Genomic DNA, 17,734 nt, shown 5'->3' with positions numbered 1-17,734 from the left:
GTGACCTGGTTGAAGTCGGACGCTTAACCGACTGCGCCACCCAGGCGCCCCTCTACTACATTCTTAAGGAAGACTAGTCATATCTACAATTAGAAGAAGAGACAAAAAGTATAGGTTAAAACGATTACTTATGGTGTTTTGTGTCTAGACATTAAGAGGTACAAGGGGTTGTTGATAACTTTAGTCGGTATTATTATTATCATTATTTTTTAAAAGGTTATTTTATTTTTTTTAATGTTTATTTTTGAGAGAGAGCAAAGCAGGGGAGGGGCAGAGAGAGAGGGAGACAGAGGATCCAAAGCAGGCTCCATGCTGATAGCAGTGAGCTCGATGTGGATCTCAAACCCACAAACTGTGAGATCACGACCTGAGCCGAAGTCAGACACTCAAACAACTGAGCCACCCAGGCGCCCCTTAGTCAGCATTATTTTAATAGCAGAAAAGTAAATTAATTTTTCTAGGTTCTCAAACTATTATTTATAAACTTCAACACATTTTCAAGATAAATAATTATATAGAGTGATACATAGATAATTTAGCAATGAAAATGGATATGTCAGTAGAATGGGCAACTTTATCAAGTTCTAGTCACTCCTAGATTTGAAGCCTATGTATTTATTTGACAGTATTACAGCCCTTGCAAATCCTTGCCATTGCAACCCTATACCCTCTGAAGAACTAACTCTCTAGCAACTGATTTTTCTTTAAATTACTCCCTACTCCCCATAGCAAAACATGACTGACAGCAATTGTTAACAACTAAAACCTACAAATTATGGTTCAATACTATGCAATTATTTAAAATGTAAAACCCAGTGATTAAGGCCACCAATTTGTACTGAAGTATCAAATTTTGTAAAGTATTTCCAACCAAAAAGAAATCCTAATAAAGGGTGAGTCCAATATGCTGACTTTGGTAATCTACTGATCAGAAATCATTTTTTTTTTTATACTCAATGCAAGAAATCCATAACCTTTATCTGTACAAAGGATATTTACTAGTTCTAGCTATGGCATCCATAACAGAGTTTTTGAACCATTAAAATAAACAAAAAAGTGCTCTCTTCTTTACTGCAAGGACATGGAATCAAAGTTTCTTATCAAGCTGATAATGATCAAGTTCAGGTCCAAGATGCCAACAGAACTTCTGTGGTGTTGTACACATGCTTATTCTTTCTTTGCTCCTTAGAGTTTGTCATAAAGGGCTGATATGACATGTCTCTTTGGTTCAGGGAAAACAAACCATTCAAATAACAGGAATCTCCTTTTCCACCATGATGGGCTTAGTGAGATGGGAGCGACATAGACTTTTTAAATACTCGAAACCCTTTTGCTGGCCCGGGATATGGTGGCGGTGGGGAAACATTGTGTTTTCTGGTCAGTGCCACTGCCTGTTCATAAGAAGGTAATCCTGTGTCCTCTACGGAAGGTGGTGATGGAGTCAAGGCAGCCTCCTCAGGTCTTCTGAAAATGATGGAGGGAGTGTGCCGGCCCCTTCTTACATAGGTGGCTGAAGAACTAAACGGAGAGACTGCGGTTAGATCTAGAAAGGCAGCATTTTAGGTTAAAATGGCAATAGTATAAAACCCAACTGACCATGTTGATAAAAGTTGATCAAAAGCTTATCAAAAGTTGAACTTTTCATAAAAGTTGTTGTTATTACTATAACAACAGTTTTATTTTACACATAAACTCTGATGAAAGAGCAAGCGTTTTGGAGTCAGACACAGGTATGAAACTGGATCCTATCATTTCATAGCTACGTGACCAAAGGCAAGTAATCTAACTCAGTTTCCTCCTCAATAAAATGTGGATAATAATAGCTGCCTCAACAGAGTTGTATTGTGTAGATTCAGAAAGATGTCATATTTAAAGTATCTAAGCAGTGTCTGGAACACTATAATAAGGGCTCAAAACATACTAATTCCCTTTTTCTCCCACTCCTGACAGAGAACTTTCTCAAAATATGTTGTGAAACCAAATCCTTTCTTGTTGAAAGGCAGCATTACTCCAAGCCAAGGGAAGTGATGTCACAGAGATAATCACAACAGGTGATGCCTGTCTCTCTCCTATTGCCCCTGCAGTCCTGCTGCCTGGTCCATTCCTCCTAAACAGCACTTCTGTCATGTCCCTCTTCCCTGCAAAAGTGTAACCTGAAGCCTACTTTCCACTGAGTCAAGTTCAACTCCATGCCTCCTTTTTAGAGCCTCCCTTATCCTGGCCTCACCTTATTTTTTACAGCTTTTTGCTCTTGCGAAAGTACTATGTGCAATGAATTCTCTGTCCTGCCTCTGTGCTTTCACTGGCATTGTTTGCTTTCTCAGATTATTGTCTTTTCTGCACTCCATTGACCTAAGACCAACAATTTTAAAAAATATGGCCTAGTTCAAGCCCCACCATTTTCACAAAACTTTGTCAGCTACACTAGACAATGAAAATTAATATGCAACACGGGTCTGGTGTTATGAACCTTTGTTTTCTCTTCTCACTATTGAATTACCAATTATAATTTAAACATTAGTAAATTTATTGGTTTAGACTGTGAAGTGGGCTGTACATGAAGCACTTAATGTGTAAATCAAGTTCATAGAGCTATGGCTGATAAGATAGTTAGAATTCATAGGTTAATCCCCAACTTCTAGACAATATTTACAATATTCTTCCTAACAAGAGTTAAACAGATGCAAAATACTGGAAACTTTTCCAAACCAAGGCAGTCAATTTGCACCTTGGAACACCTTTTCCTTGGAGGTAATAATGAGATATGAAACTAGAGGGAAGGAGACAGGATGACTAGCCTTTCAGTTAGCTGGGGGTGACTGAGAGCATCCATCACAAGCTTACTTAGAGGGCTCCACACAATTCTTCCTCTGCCAGAAATCTGGAACATAGTCATGGTAGGCTAGTCACTTGCCACATTCATTAGCTTATGACCAAAAGTTCTATTTGTTTGCTGACAGAGAATAGGAGAGACAAGTGTTTTATTTGAACAAATAAAATTTTCCATGTCTACTTTCAAATTTTAAGATATAGAGACAGAGGCACATGGGTGGCTCAGTCGGTTACATGTAAGGCTCTTGATTTCGACTCAGGTCATGATCTCACGGTTCATGGGTTTGAGCCCTACATTGGGCTCTGAGATGACAGCATGGAGCCTGCTTGGGATTCTCTCTCTCCCTCTGTCTCTGCCCCACTCCTGCTTGTGCGTGAGTGTACGCGCTCATGCCCTCTCTCTCTTTCTCACAAAACAAACAAACTTTAAAGATATAGAGACAATATAAAAATTATTAAATAATCTACAGTGATTTCTTATATACATCTTAAATGATTCATATCAAAAAGTATGTACCAATAACATTTCAAATAAACTGACATCATCTTATGCCCATTTTTCTCCATAAAATACAGGAACTAAGAAATGAAAAGATCTTATTTCCCATTTCTTGGTATGTTTGGACAGAGGAATGAGACAACTTTTCTGACAATAATCTTATTTTTTACTTTTTTCTTTCTCAAATATTTCCTCACCCTTCCCCCACTTCCAGACTTGCAAAATACAGAAAGAGAACAAATAACTCTGCTAGAAGAATTTCTTGGGATAATAGATGAAAAGTACTTTAGTAAGTGTTTAAAAGTTAATCCCCAAATAAGAGAATATCTCATAAACCTAGTTTTTAATGTCCCCTAAAATTCAAAAGGTTGTTTTGGGGATCAAAGTGAGAAAACAGATGTAAAAATCATGTGTGAACTGTATAGCATTATACTACACTAACATTAATAACTAATCCTACTTTTATTTTTTAATGATTTTTTAAAGTTTATTTATTTATTCTTAGTAATCTCTATACCCAACGTGGAGCTTGAACTCACAACCCCAAGATCAAGACTCCACACACTCTATGGACTGAGCTAGCCAGGCACCTCACTAATATTGCTTTCAAAATACGAGATGGGCACCTGGGTGACTCGGCTGAGCATCGGACTTTGGCTCAGGTCATGATCTTGCAGTTTTGTTTTTTTTTTCTTTCCAGGAAGCAACTTTATTTGTCTTGATCTTGCAGTTCTTGAGTTCGAGCCCTGTGTCGGGCTCTGTGCTGTCAGCATGGAACCCACTTCAGAGCCTCTGTCTCCCCCTCTGCCTCCCCCTCCCCCCCTTGTGCTCTTTTTCTCTCTCCCAAAAATGGATAAACATTCAAAAATACAAAATAAAGAGATATTACGGGTGCCTGGCAGGCTCAGTCGGTAGAGCATGCGACCTCTTGATCTCGAAGTCAAGAGTTCAAGCCCCCACGGTGGGTATAGAGATTACTTAAATAAATAAATAAACTTTAAAAAATAAAATAAGAGATATTCAGGGTTTTTAAATTTTACAACAACATACACAGAAAACATACATAATAATGGCACTACGTTGCTACCTTTGTATTCTGCTTCTAACCTAAAGCAGGGAAGAAGCTACAAGATTTCAGAGAAAAAAAAAAAAGCATAAGGTAAGAAGATGTAGTGGTGCAGAAAGTAGAAAAATGAAGAAAAACAAAAGAGAAGGGGGACATGTCAACTAAATGCAGTGTGGTATCTTGACTGTGTCCTAGAGCAGAAAGAGGACATGAATGGAAAAATTGGTGAAATCTGAATAAGGTCTAAAGTTTAGTTAACAGTAACATACCAGTGTTGGTTTGTTTGTTTTACAAATGTTCTCTGGGAGTATGAGATGTGAGATGTTAACAATGAGAGAAAGTGGATGAAGGATGGGAAAACTCTGCATTATCTTGGCAACTTTCCTGTATATCTAAAGTTATTCCAAAATAAAAAATTTACTTAAAAAAAACAGGCAGCCACTTTTATCCATTTAAAAATAATGACATAGAGGAGTGCCTGGGTGGCTCACTTGGTTAAGCATCTGATTCTTGGTTTCAGCTCAGGTCATGATCTTGTGGTTCATGGGATCAAGCCCTGCATCGGGCTTTGCTCTGGCAGTGCAGAGCCTGCTTGGGATTCTCTCTCCCCGCCTTTCTCGGTCCCTCCCATGCTTACACTCTCTCTTTCTCAAAATAAATAAACATTACAAAATTTTTTTTAATAAAATAACAATATAGAATGTATAATAGTGAAGTAAATGTTTTTACTTGGTACTTACCCTGGATATTGTTGCCTGTTACACTTGGTGATACAAAGATAGTAACCAAGTAATCCAAAAATAACCAAAAATACTCCAGCAGCAATTAATCCAGTCAGAAGGCCCATGACATCAATTTTTTCTCTGTTGCCATCTTAAGAGAAGTCATTTAGTTAATATTTAAAATCATTAAAAATATATACTAACTGGAAAGCACTACCTATGATTTCAATAAATTTAACACTGGATATAAACATACTATTAAGCATCTAGTAATATTGATTTTTCTAAAAAGTCTTTGTGTTAGCGACATGACCCGAAAAGTTTGTAAATGGCACTTCCTAAAAGTCCTAGTTATAGTTTCATTTATTTTATTTAATTTTTTTTAAGTTTATTTCTTTATTTCCAGAGACAGAGAGAGAATCCCAAGCAGGCTCCACACTCAGCGTGGAGCCCAACATGGGGCTCAATCCCTTGACCCTAGGATCACAACCTGAGCCGAAATCAAAAGTTGGATGCTCAACCAACTGAGCCACCCAGGTGCCCCTCATTCACCTTAAATAGATCATAATAAATGAATAGTATTTAAGACTAAACATATTCTAGGGTGCCTGGCTGGCCAAGTTGGAAGAACAGGTGGCTCCTGATCTTAGGGTCATGAGTTCAAGCCCCATGTTGGGTGTAGAGATTACTAAATAAGTAAATAAACTTAAAAAAATACTAAACAAAACATTCTTTGTCTAACTAGGCACATTTCAGTATTAAATACACAGATAAATGTACTAAGAAACACTAGCATAGCAATGTAATAAAGTCTCCTCAGAGCTGGGGCTCTACCTGAGGGGAATGAAAGAATTGGCAAAAAAGACTTGACTAAAAAGAAGCTACAAATGATAAATATAGATAAAATAAAGGATCTCCCCTCTGTAGAAGTTACTTAATTCTAACACTCTTAATTTACCTAGTAGCAGAAGTATTCCACTCACTTGCAATGGTAAAAGAGAAAAAAAAAAAATTAAAATAGCTTACTACTTGGAACTAATGGAGTCCTACTTTTATTCTATGCAAGTCTCGACTTAGCTGAGTTGTTTAAAACACCTTTAAGCCTATTATCTCATTTCCCTAGTATCTCACCAAACTTGATTTTCAGTGTGTAAAGATGAACGTGGCTTCCTCTGTCTTAGATAGCCCAGTGTATAATTGAGAAATCTTCCCTGGGTTTACAAGGTATGTATGTTGAGCAACAACCAAACTCAAACAATGAAACTAAAATGTATTATAACAGAGAGAGGGTGGGAAAAACATTAAATTCGGTCAATTCTTGCCTTACCTGATTTTGTGGTTGGTCCTTTGATGGAATATTCTTGCCAAAATGCCATCTAAGAGAAAAGCAAATGTGCCAAGTTTATTTCATTGTTTTATTATCATTTCATTTGGTCCCAATGACCCACACAGGGGTGGTAAATTCTTGGCATGTGCCACAGGTAAGATACCAGTTTATTCAAGCTACAGGGTGTGACTCATTCTAACTAAAGCACTAACACCCACCACTGTTTCTCCCAACTCTGAAATTGGTCAGGGGATTACTGGCCGGGCCGGCTCCCCACTGCTGTACCCTGCCGTTCTCCCTTCACCTGCTCAGAGTCCTCACTCAGGCATCAGGTGAAACTATCAGTGGGTCGGTGACAGCACCAAAGGTGGGAGCTGAAACCGTGGACCCATTACCAAGTTTGAAAAGGAGTCTGAACTTTTCTGTGCTAGGTGGGCCCTAAGTTTGCTAGATTTTATTGAAAGGTATTGATTGAGAAAGACATCCCTGAGATTCGGTAAGTTCAGTGTTTCTTGAGAGAATGAAGCAGATTTTAAGGAACCATGATAAAATCATTCAATGGGTTTGTGACAAACAGAATAAAATTTCAACAGGCACAACTACAAAGTACAGACTTTGTTTTCCTTCTCCAAAAGATGTGGCAGATATCAGTGGGGAATGAGAGGCTGGGAGCAATTTTAGAAGAAAAAGGAACTAAGTTCCATTAATACCTGCATTTGAAGGATACCTGGAGCTCTTATTGACCAAAGAGTAAAACAGGACTCTTGAGGAAGGGAAAAAGGAGCTGTTATTTAATTTACAAAAGTAAAGAATTTGGATCACTTAACATTCTTTAAGAATGTGCCAGGTTATACAGGGATAATGCTGTCCATTTTTTTTTGTACTGTTCCAAGATTAATAGATAGGATTTAATTCTATTTTAAAGGAGAACATCTAGGGGGCATGTGGGTGGCTCAGTCAGTTGAGTGTCTGACTCTTGATTTTGGCTCAGTTCATGATCTCACGGTTTATGAGATCAAACCCTGAGTCGGGATCTGCAATGACAGTGTAAAGCCTGCTTGGGATTCTCCCTCTTTGTCCCTCCCCACCCCCTTCAAAATAAATTTAAAAAAGGGAGAACTTCTGAAAGTTTTTTCCCTTGAATTACACGGATATACCAAACAATAAACTCCTGAATGCAGAGACTATATATTTTGTATCTTCAGTCTTTGGCAGAGCAGTTGACATAATAGATTGTTAATACATAACAGTAATCAGAAAAGATAAGGTCACTGATAGGAAAATTTCTGAGTCTAGAATGATTGAAGCTAACTAAGAGTCCGAGAACTAACTCAAATAATATCTTAAAATTTAATTCACTCTGCCTTATAATTGTTTTTGAATATAATAAACATTAAACACACAAAATCACAGCATAATTGACAACTTGCTAATTACTACAAGCCCATTTAATTAAATATAAAAACCAAGTTTAAATAGCTTAATTATCATTTTAAAGAAGTAAAGAGGGGTAACAGGTATACAATTTTGATTTTATTTTAACCATAAAATCTCTGATGGCTGAGAGTGACACTTTAAGTATCATTTAATAATAATAATTTCCAGTCAATTAACATTATCAACCAAATTACCGTTTTGTCTTCATCCACAAAAATTTCTCTGGCTTCCTCATAATTACAAAGTTCTTCTATGCACTCTCTTTCTAGGTCACCGGGCGTGAAGAGCTCCAAATCAAATCTATTGTATAGGAGGTGTCTACCTATGAAAAGGTTTGCTTCTTCTTTTGATGTGAAGACTAATAAAGAAATAGAAAGATTTCAAAGGTTGATAAAAATAGGGCAGAAAATTTCTGTTTTAACTGTGGAAAAGTGAATAATTCTCTTGATGTAAGAGTATACCAAATTTTCTTGTATGGTTTTAAGTCCTGACAAAAAGAAATCTCATCAGTAAAAATAATTTCTGTTAAATATGAAATACATATACTAGCATAAGTATAATTTTGATTTATGTCCAAATTATTAGCATAAATGAAAATTATTTAAATATCACTTTTCCCTCCAGACAATAACATTTCCAAGAAATGACAGGTCAGACTATTCTACTTCTAAAAATTTTTTTTTTTTCAACGTTTATTTATTTTTGGGACAGAGAGAGACAGAGCATGAACGGGGGAGGGGCAGAGAGAGAAGGAGACACAGAAAGACTATTCTACTTCTAAAGGGTTGGCTCTCTATTATCTTGACTGAGAAAAATTAGTTTGGTGTCATGGACAGAGTATTGGACTAAGAGAAGACAGAGATTCTTGGTTTTGATTTGGCTTAGCTATTGGCTGTGTATCCTGGGATAGTCACTTACATCTCTGGTTTGCTATTTCTTCATTTGTAAAATTGGAAAATGAACTAAATAATTACTAATATCTTTTTACGTTTTAAAATTATAAATTCATGGGGCGCCTGGGTGGCGCAGTCGGTTAAGCGTCCGACTTCAGCCAGGTCACGATCTCACGGTCCGTGAGTTCGAGCCCCGCGTCAGGCTCTGGGCTGATGGCTCAGAGCCTGGAGCCTGTTTCCGATTCTGTGTCTCCCTCTCTCTCTGCCCCTCCCCCGTTCATGCGCTGTCTCTCTCTGTCCCAAAAATAAATAAACGTTGAAAAAAAATTTTTAATTATAAATTCATACATTTATATTAATTTTTTTAATTAAAAATTTTTTAAATGTTTATTTATTTTTGAGAGAGAGAGAGAGAGAGAGAGTGTGTGTGTGTGTGTGAGCAGGGAAGGGGAAGAGACAGAGAGGGAGACACAGAGTCCAAAGCAGGCTCCAGGCTCTGAGCTGTTGGCACAGAGCCTGATTTGGGGTTTAAACCCATGAACTGTGAGATTATAATCTGAGCCAAAGTTGGATGTTCAAGTGATTGAGCCACCCAGGCGCCCCTAATTAAAAAATAAAATTTAATGTTTATTTACTTTTGAGAGAGATGGAGCACGAGAAGGGGAGGGGAAGAGAGAGAGGGAGACACAGAATCTGAAGCAAGCTTCAGGCTCTGAGCTGTCAGCACAGAGCCCAACATAGGACTCAAACTCACAAAGTGTGAGATCATGACTTGAGCCAAAGTCAGATGCCCAACCAACTGACCTACCCAGGCATCCCAATATATTAAAAATTTTAGAGCAAGTTTATACTAAAAACTTATAAAATTTTAAACTTCTAAGTTAATAAAATTATAGGTTAATTATAAGATTAATTAAAAGACATTCAGCCCCAGGACGCCTGGGTGGCTCAGGTTATGATCTCACGGTTTGTGAGTTCAAGCCTCATGTCGGGCTGGCTGCTGTCAGCTCAAGCCTGGAGACTGCTTTGGGTTCTGTGTCTCCCTCTCTCTCCTCTCTCTGCCCCTCCCTCGCTTGTGCTCTGTCTCTCTCTGTTTCTCTCTTAAAAATAAATAAACGTTAAAAAAAAAAAAAAGACATTCAGTCCCTCCTAAAGAATTAGTTCCTTCTACCTACTCTCCAAATATGTGTCTCCAATACTTTATAAGACTCCCTCTATCTTTTCTGGGAAGGTAAATGGTAAACACGATAGAGTTTAGCATAGGTTGACACAAAACCAAAATGTCCCACCATGACAGTATTTTAAAAACCCATAAACTTTAAACTCATTCTGGTATCACACAAAGAATGCTTAAAAAATCTTGCTCCTGGGGCACCTGGGTGGCTCAGTCGGTTAAGCAACTGACTCTTGATTTCCACTCAGGCCATGATCTCACAATTCCTGAGATCAAGTCCACATGGGGCTCTGCACTGACAGTGAGGAGCCTATTTGGGACTCTGCCCCTTCCCTTCTGTGTTCATGCATACTATAAATAATAAACATTAAAAAAAAAAAAAAAAGAAATCTTGTTCCAGGTCACATTACCAAGACTGGAATTCAGAAACTGTGAAAACTACAACAAATGCTTAAAAGAATTTGGTATTTCTCACTGCTAACCATTACTATAAAGGAAGAATATATTAAAGTGGGCGACTGAAATACTGAGTACTAATGAGAGAGCATGGCTTGAAAGATTAATATTGATTTGTGAATGATCTCAGGTTAGCCATTTATTCTTAGCCCCTTGAGAACAGTCACACCTTGTCCAAGATATTTTTTTTCCACTAGTCAATCACCTTTCCAAATAGGTCTGAATCTTATAGAGCTATTTTGTTCAATACAATAGCCATTAGGCACACATATGGCTATTGAGAACTGAACTACGGCCAATTTGAGATGTGCTATAAATGTAAAATATGCACTGGATTCGAAAGACTTAATTAAAAAAGTGAAATATATCAATGTCTTATATTGCTTATATTTGGAAATGATATTTAGGATATAATGGCTTAAATTAAATATATGAAAAACATAATTTTATCAATTATTTTTACATTTTTAATATGGTTATTAGAAAATTTTAAATTTTGGGGGCACCTGGGTGGCTCAGTAGGTTAAGTGTCCCGACTTTGGCTCAGGTCATGATCTTGTAGCATCCTGCATCAGGCTCTTTGCTGATAGCTCAGAGCCTGGAGCCTGCTTCAGAGTCTTTGTGTGTGTCTCTCTCTGCCACTTCCTGCCTTATGCTCTGTCTCTCTCTCAAAAATGAAGAAACATTAAAAAAAAGAAAAGAAAAAAAGAAAATTTTAAATTATTTATGTGGTTTACATTATGTTTCTATTTGCCTGCACTATTCCAGCATATACATATCTATGTTATAAATAACATGTATGGGCTATTTGGACTGGGGTGGTGGGGAAGCTAGAATGGAATCACTGTTGGTAACTGTTTTCAGAAATATTCTAGGGGCGCATGGGTGGCTCAGTCAGATGAGTGTTGGACTCCCTTTTTTAAAAAAATTTTTTAATGTTTATTCATTTTTGAGAGACAGAGAGAGACAGAGCATGAGCGGGGAAGGGGCCACAGAGAGGGAGACACAGAATCTGAAATAGGATCCAGGCTCTGAGGTGTCAGCACAGAGCCCAATGCGGGGCTCAAACTCACAAACTGCGAGATCCTGATCTGAGCCAAAGTTGGACGCTCAACTGACTGAGCCACTGAGGCGCCCCTAGATGAGTGTTGGACTCTTGATTTTGGCTCAGACCCTGGTCCCAGGGTCATGGGATCGAGCCCCAAGTTGGGCTCTGTGCTGAGTATGGAACCTGCTTGGGATTCTCTCTCCCTCTGCCCCTCTCCCCTGCTCGTGTTCTCTCTCTCTCTAAAAGGAAAAGAAAAGAAAAAAATATTCTAAAAGGCAACCAGTATGATGAAATCTTTCTATTCTTTATTCTCCCTTGTCTTCTTATAGATTTTATGCTACTACCAAATAGAGACAAAATGAAAAAATTTCCAAGTCACCATCATCTCTCATTGGGATTCTTACATTGGCCCTCGAAGGGGTTGCCTTGCTTCCCTACAGTCTGTTTTTAACATTGTGTTGTAGCCTCACTGGCTTCCATTGCACCTTTGTACTTGCTATTTCTCCTGAACAGAACTTTCTTCTTTCAGTTTGTTCTTCCATCTGCTTTAGGATTTTGTTCAATGTTAGCTTAACTCCCATCCCCACCCACCCACCTCTGGCACTCCCCTGTCCCTTACTATACTTTGTTTGTCTCCACAGCACTTATCACCATCAGGTGTTTTATATGTGTTACCCACTTACTTGTTACCACTGTTTCCCTCACTAGAAGAAAAAATTTCACTCAAGTAGGCATGCAGTTCCTGACACATACAAGGCACTAAAAAACTTAACTAAATGAATGAATGAACTCAACTTCTCTATGTTGGGAAGAAACTCTTGGACCTAAATTCTACTAGTTAAAACAATTCATAGGTATAATCTGGTATTACTCAGTTTGTTGTAGGTTTAAAATACTAAACCAGTGATGAAGAAACTCATGGCCTGCCTAACTTAGCTATACTTACAACATGAAATCTAATTTTAGAATGGAGAATTACAAATCTGCTTTTGTATTGCTATTTCTCAGATGTGGCTAGATCTTTACATTTTATTGGCTAAGAAAGCAATGCAAATTTCTCACTGTTGGTCTTTCCTTCAAGCAGGTTATTTGAATTATAAAAATACTCTGCTCTCCATGGGCGACTGGGTGGCTCAGTTGGTTGAGTGTCTGACTTTGGCTCAGGTCATGATTCCACGGCTTGTGGGTTTGAGCCCCACATCTGGTTCTGTGCTGACAGCTTGGAGCCTGGAGCCTCCTTCAAATTCTGTCTCTGGCTCTCTTTGCACCCCCCCCCCCAAATATAAAATAACATTAAAAATTAAAAAAAAAAATACTCTGTGCCCTCCAGATGGGATTCAATAGAACTACTTTCAACTTGAAAGGAAAGTAAGAAAGAGAGAATCATAAACATTTTTATTGTTCTTGGGATGATACTTATGCCAGTAAAATCTTCACCCCCAAATTAAACATGGCCTCCAGGGGCTGCTGTTTGCCACTTCCCTGAGTGTGAAAGTTCTGATTCCATCAGTGGTTTACCTCGGACTTTCAGTGCTTCATTAAACTTGTTCCTGCCACCCTTTTGATCTTAGGAGAAATACTGTCCTTTGTTGTTTGGGTCCTATGTAACTGTGAATTTGTTTGTTATCCAAAGAAGCAAACCTCCTGGTCCTGGGGCATTCGGGACTTCCTGTGAGAGTTCCTATTTTCCCTCCGCCCATTGCTGGAGGATATGCGGTCCTTAGTACTTTTGTATTTGCCTCCTCAGGTTCTCTTCCCATGTTTATTTCTCCCAGTTAAGGCTGTCCTAAGAGGCTGTCTCTGCTTTCCGATGTTTCAAACCCACCAACCCAGGGATTTTATTTGCTCCCTCTCTCCTTCTCCCTCTCTCATGCCATGTTTTCTAAATAAGCTCCTTTTAAGTCATTTCAACTCCACCCTTGGGCTTTATCAGAGTTTAGCTGAAGGTCCTTTATTTTCCTGGTTACTTTTCATATCGCCACTTATTATTGGCTTCTGTGCCGTACAACTCTCCAGAGACAGAGTTACTGCTATTCTTTCCTCTCTCTGGAGCTCTCTGCCCCTACCTCTGTCACAGAGCTTATGGAGATTATCTCTTTACATCCCACCCCCTTTGCCAGATGAAGAGGTCTTTCAGGGCAGGGACTAGTCTTTCACTGCTGTATCTCCAGCACCTAGCATTGGGCCTGGCACATAGTATGTGATAATAAAGTGATTACTAACTGAACAAATTAGCTCTTTAAATATATAGGATTCCTTGGGGCACCTGGGTGGCTCAATCGGTTAAGCATCTGACTCTTGATTTCAGCTCAGGTGTGGTCTTGAGGTTTGTGGGATTGAGCCCCACAATGGGCTCCACACTGACACCTCTGAGCCTGCTTGGGATTCTCTCTCTCCCTCTCTTTCTGCCCTCCCCCCACATGCACTCTAAATAAATAAATAAATAAATAAATAAATAAACAAACTTAAGAAATACAGGATTTCTTGTTTACATTTCCCACAGATATTTCCAGTCTTCTGCACTCGAGTATGATCTCTAAATTCCTTCCATAGTCTGTGATGTCCTTGAGAATGTCTTTTATGTCTGTATTATGCGAATGAATGAATATACTCATAAGCATACTGGGGATCAGCACCTGGTCCCACTGAGTGTAGACCTTCAATCTTACATATGTGCTGTAACTTGGGAGGCACCGAGAAGGATCTGCTTCTAAAATCTGTCCCTATACTCACTAGCTAGCTTATCCATTGCCTAGAATTCTGCTATTAGGGTTTGACTCCTTTGGGTTAAGATACCTATCCTTTTGGCTTTAGATGTCCTATCTTAAAATACACACACACACACACACACACATGCACACACACACACACACACACACACACACACCCTCCTGGAAGGTTTAATACACTCAGCTTTATTAATCATTAATAAGTTATCCAGGAGTATTAGTGTAACAGATCCTTCTCAAATGAAAATGAGCTGAGACTAGATCTGATGAGAAGGAACAAGGGACAGGAATGTGTAGAGAAAGAAGTAGATCCAAAATATTGGCACTGGGTAGGGAAGCATAATGGCTAGGCAGAGAGAAGGATGCTGAAACCAAAGCCATTTTCTTTTCTTTTCTGGCTTTTCTTTTCTTTTTTTAAAGTTTATTTATTTTGAGAGAGACAGAGACAGTGCAAGTGGGGGCGGGGCAGAAAGAGAAGGAGAGAGAGAGAATCCCAAGTAGGCTCCTCACTGTTGCACAGAGTCCAATGTGGGGCTTGAACTCACCTAAACCAAGAGAGCGGAAACCAAGAGTCCAAGGCTTAACCAACTGAGCCACCCAGGCACCCCTCTTGTCTGTTTTTTTCTAAGATAGACTTTTAAAATGTGATCAGGAACCAGTCTGTTTATGACCTGGAACCCGCAAGGTATGAAATTCTAGGTTAGCAAGCCCCAAGCCTAATCTTCCCACAACCATCTGACTTCATCCAGATAATCAGACAATTTGATGTCAAAAAGCACCTCAGGGATCATTCTACTCCCCACTCCCATCATTTTACAGAGGAAGAAATTCAAGTGGAGAAGGGTTAAGTAACTTGCCCAGGGTCTTATCACAAGTCCAGACTAGATCCTGGACTCCTTGTCCATCTTTCCAGGAAGAACAAGTAATTATGCTCATTATAATTACCACATAGCATCATCTAGAAAAACGGCACTCACTGATTTTCAGAAGGTGAAACAGGCTTTCCATTCAGTGAACCACAAACAAGGTCTTAAATATATATTTATCAAAAGTAACCTACAGAAATAAATTTGTATAAATTGTACCCAACATAACCACAACATTGCCAAATAAACCACAAATTAAACTAAGGGATATTTTGGTGCTTTTTATGATTGATGGGGGCATGTAATTTCAAAGACTACACTTTCTCGCTGGAGATCTGTAATACGTGGCTCGGGTTTCCGGGGGGGGGGGGTTCCTCGGAACGGAGGCCATGCTTACCTTCTTCTCCAGCATGCCCAGACTCCTTTGGACTTCTTGTGCAATGAGGAAACGCGAAGGTAACTATGCGCAGTTGGCTGAGAAAAACCAGAAGTGTAAACATAGTCTGGTAACTGCCAAACAAACTGAAACAAAATAACAACAGCAAAAAGTCAAAAAAGCCCCTGGCTCAGCGCTTTGAGTTTTCGTGGGAACTGAGTCACCCACCTGCTGCGCTCCCAGCAACCGCCCGACTGCGCCCCGCTCTCGGGTTTCGGTCACCCGGGCCCGACCCGCGCCCGGAAAGCGGCTCCGAGAGCGCCTAGTGACAAATGCTGCGCCCCCGGTGCTCTGCCGACTGCTGAGCGGACACCTGTCGCCGCGGGCAGCCCTCTACCTCCAGTTCCAATCGGACCCGGTCCGCCGAGGGGGCCCCGCTCTGAGAAACCCATTCCCGGCCCTAGCCAAGCCGTCGGGCCCCGCACCTGAGGCTCTGGGCGCATGTTCCTGCAGTTCCCGGGCCGAAGCCCCGTCGGCGGGTGGTCCCTGCGGCCGCCAGACCCTCCGTCCCGGCGTCCCCGACCCCCAAATCTCGGCGACAATCCCGGCCTCTCTCTCCGCAAGACCGGAGTGGCCTCCGCGTTCGGGCCGTGGAAGCGCCTGGGGTCTGCGGAGGGGCGCCCGGGGACGCGCGGCGTTAAGTTCCTGCCTTGATCCCGAGAGGCCGCGGAGCAGAGCAGTGGGAGAGGGAGGGCGGAGGCGGCTACCTGGGGAGCACCCGCCGCGCTCCTCCTCCCCGGGGGCCGGCCTACCTGCGGCGGGCGGGCGATCCGCAGGTGCTTCCTGAGCCGCCGCAGCTTCAGCCGGGAGCCTCGGGCGAGCCCGGCCGCCTGCAGCCAGTTCTGGCCCCGCCTTGGCGCGCGAGTGGCAGGTTTTGGACTGGTTTCTAGACCCGGCGTTGCTTGCGAGTTCAGGGGGAGTTTTCAAAAGTGCTCGGTGGTAAGCAGAGCGCCCCCCGGCGCATCCCGCGGGCTTGTCGCTTTGGATTTCCCTGGGCTAGGGGTCTGTCTTGTGGTTACTTTAGGTCAGCGGTTCTCAAGGGGTGGTCCGGGAACGAAAACAAAATATTCACCAGAGAAAATACACTTCACTAGTAATAGGAAATGGGAAGTGACTTTAAAACTAATCGATTACATTGGTTTTCAAATCGTGGTCCGCCAGGTCTTGGGATGTTTCTAAGATCCTTTCAAGGGGTCTCCTAGGTCAAAATTATTTCCATTAGGGTAAAAAGACATGATTTGCCTTTTTCACTTCCGTTGTCTCACGACTGTACAACGGAAATTTCCAGAGGCCGTTTGACGTGAATGGTGTCATCACTCTAATAGAATGCCTGTATGGATATTATTGTGTTTTCTATGGTAGTAGGTTTAAGTATCCACATGTATGTTTCTATAGAGATTAATAAAGTTAATTTGTTCTCACTACTGTAATTTAGCTGTCTTTGATCGTACCTGCCAGGATAACTGTAACCTCATTATTTAAAAAAAAAACAGGGGCGCCTGGGTGGCTCAGTCGGTTAAGCGTCCGACTTCAGCTCAGGTCACGATCTCACGGTCCGGGAGTTCGAGCCCCGCGTCGGGCTCTGGGCTGATGGCTCAGAGCCAGGAGCCTTTTCCGATTCTGTGTCTCCCTCTCTCTCTGCTCCTCCCCCGTTCATGCTCTGTCTCTCTCTGTCTCAAAAATAAATAAACGTTAAAAAAATTTAAAAATAAATAAATAAATAAATAAAAAACAAAAGCAAAAACATCTTGAAATCTTGAACTTTTCTTTGAGTTTATGAGGAAACAACAAAAAAGTACACTTTGTTGTCTTGATTTGGAATAATATTTTGAAAATATCTCAGTTTTAATATGTAATATGATATAATCAGATGTAATTCACATAAGTAAAGGCTCTATAGGGCCCTTGATAGAGTGTAAAGCGTCCAGAGACCCAATCGTTTGAGAATTGGTGCCTCAGGTAATGAAGGCAGCAGGCTGTAAGAGGACCTATTCAGGTAACATTCACATCCTTCATTGTCCAAATAACATGCTTCACAATTCTTTGAAACATTACTTAAGATTCTGAGGGGTCCCTGGGTGGCTCAGTCGGTTAAGCCTCCAACTTTGGCTCAGGTCATGAGCTCACAGTTCCTGACTTCCAGCTCTACCCACATTGGTCTCGGTGCTGACAGCTCAGAGCCAGAGCCTGCTTCCGATTCTGTGTCTCTCTCTGTTCCTTCCCCGCTTGCACTCTGTCTCTCTCTCTCA

The 17,734-nt window shown here is 40.5% G+C and overlaps 1 protein-coding gene across 2 annotated transcripts; it reads right to left on the bottom strand.

Moving 5' to 3' along the window:
* Window positions 1–1,270: 1,270 nt before the first annotated feature.
* PRRG4 (proline rich and Gla domain 4) lies at window positions 1,271–16,363 on the bottom strand. 2 transcript variants are annotated; one of them, XM_045484888.1, is made up of 6 exons: window positions 16,238–16,363; window positions 15,447–15,571; window positions 8,078–8,241; window positions 6,447–6,495; window positions 5,138–5,270; window positions 1,271–1,518 (listed from the first exon to the last, which is right to left on the bottom strand). In XM_045484888.1, exons 2-6 carry the CDS (start codon window positions 15,547–15,549, stop codon window positions 1,284–1,286), a joined length of 684 nt encoding a protein of 227 aa, XP_045340844.1. In that variant the 5' UTR covers window positions 15,550–15,571; window positions 16,238–16,363; the 3' UTR covers window positions 1,271–1,283. The 2 variants fall into 2 exon arrangements, with proteins under 2 accessions (XP_045340844.1, XP_045340843.1); XM_045484887.1 differs by lacking the exon at window positions 16,238–16,363 and adding an exon at window positions 15,911–16,192.
* Between the last annotated feature and the right edge of the window lie 1,371 nt (window positions 16,364–17,734).

Source organism: Leopardus geoffroyi, chromosome D1 (assembly GCF_018350155.1).
Source record: "Leopardus geoffroyi isolate Oge1 chromosome D1, O.geoffroyi_Oge1_pat1.0, whole genome shotgun sequence".
Lineage (NCBI taxonomy): Eukaryota > Metazoa > Chordata > Mammalia > Carnivora > Felidae > Leopardus > Leopardus geoffroyi.
This window is presented reverse-complemented; position numbering and strand designations above follow the sequence as displayed.

What these genes read in the sequence shown, in the direction of transcription:
- PRRG4 (XM_045484888.1), bottom strand. Translation starts at nt 15,549, where the DNA reads ATGTTTACACTTCTGGTTTTTCTCAGCCAACTGCGCATAGTTACCTTC. An exon ending in TTGTGGATGAAGACAAAACG is followed by an intron (nt 6,496 to 8,077) that starts GTAATTTGGTTG and finishes CTTTTCTCTTAG; the next exon opens with ATGGCATTTTGGCAAGAATA. An exon ending in AGGACCAACCACAAAATCAG is followed by an intron (nt 5,271 to 6,446) that starts GTAAGGCAAGAA and finishes ACTTCTCTTAAG; the next exon opens with ATGGCAACAGAGAAAAAATT.